The sequence below is a fragment of the Atta cephalotes genome (genome assembly GCF_000143395.1).
Source record: "Atta cephalotes unplaced genomic scaffold scaffold00031, whole genome shotgun sequence".
In the NCBI taxonomy this organism is placed as follows: Eukaryota; Metazoa; Arthropoda; class Insecta; order Hymenoptera; family Formicidae; genus Atta; species Atta cephalotes.
This window is the reverse complement of record NW_012130095.1, coordinates 3,146,916-3,147,593: the sequence shown is the minus strand read 5'-3', so window position 1 is coordinate 3,147,593 and position 678 is coordinate 3,146,916. Positions and strand designations below refer to the sequence as shown.

At 42.8% G+C, this 678-nt stretch overlaps 1 protein-coding gene across 1 annotated transcript in view; it reads right to left on the bottom strand.

Annotated features, from left to right (window-relative positions):
- LOC105620992 (trimethylguanosine synthase) overlaps positions 1-475 on the bottom strand; it is a 6,371-nt gene extending 5,896 nt beyond the window's left edge. Inside the window, exon 1 of the mRNA XM_012202468.1 lies at positions 369-475. Within this exon, the coding sequence (XP_012057858.1) occupies positions 369-475 (107 nt within the window). The remainder of the gene's footprint in view (positions 1-368) is intronic.
- Positions 476-678: the final 203 nt, after the last annotated feature.

The following is a 678-nucleotide window of genomic DNA, read 5'->3' as shown; positions in this document are numbered from 1 at the left end:
GAGAGAGAGAGAGAGAGAGAGAGAGAGGAGTTTTAAACTATGCTTAAAGTCGAAGTAACGTTGATGCAATCGGGCCTCAAACTCCTATCTTTTTCTTTCCATTAAAAAGATTAACGCTACCATTTTTTAATTCAGAATTGTTTTTCGAGTAGCACGATAAATTTAATCGCGAAATTCATTGCGTGCCACTCGCGATGGTAGGATTAAAGGTTGGCAAGGTTAAATCATGCTTCACACCAACGCTGATCAATAAACACGTTAAATTCTTTATAACGTTTCGCCTAACAAATGCGGCATGAGATATTTCATTTCTGAGATGTTTTGGATGAAAGAGAGATGCAATGGTGCATTCAACCTAGTGGGCTTACCGGATAAATACTCTGCTACAAAGACAGTAAATATAATCATCAGGATGGGAGGCCTCGCGATCCGCGATGTAGATCTCGGCTAGTGGCTCCCAAAAATTGTCGCACATCCTGAAGATGGGGTCCTCTCTGTCTACCACGTTATCGTCGATCGTCACAAATGCAACATACCTCACGCCCAAATTTCAGGACCGCCGTCGCGTAAAAACAATCCGCCAGTCTGCTTGACGATGTAGCATCGTGAGGAAGTTGATCCGTCCTGATAGGCTCATCCAGGCTTACCAAAGTTGAAGTATGTTCGTACAAATATACG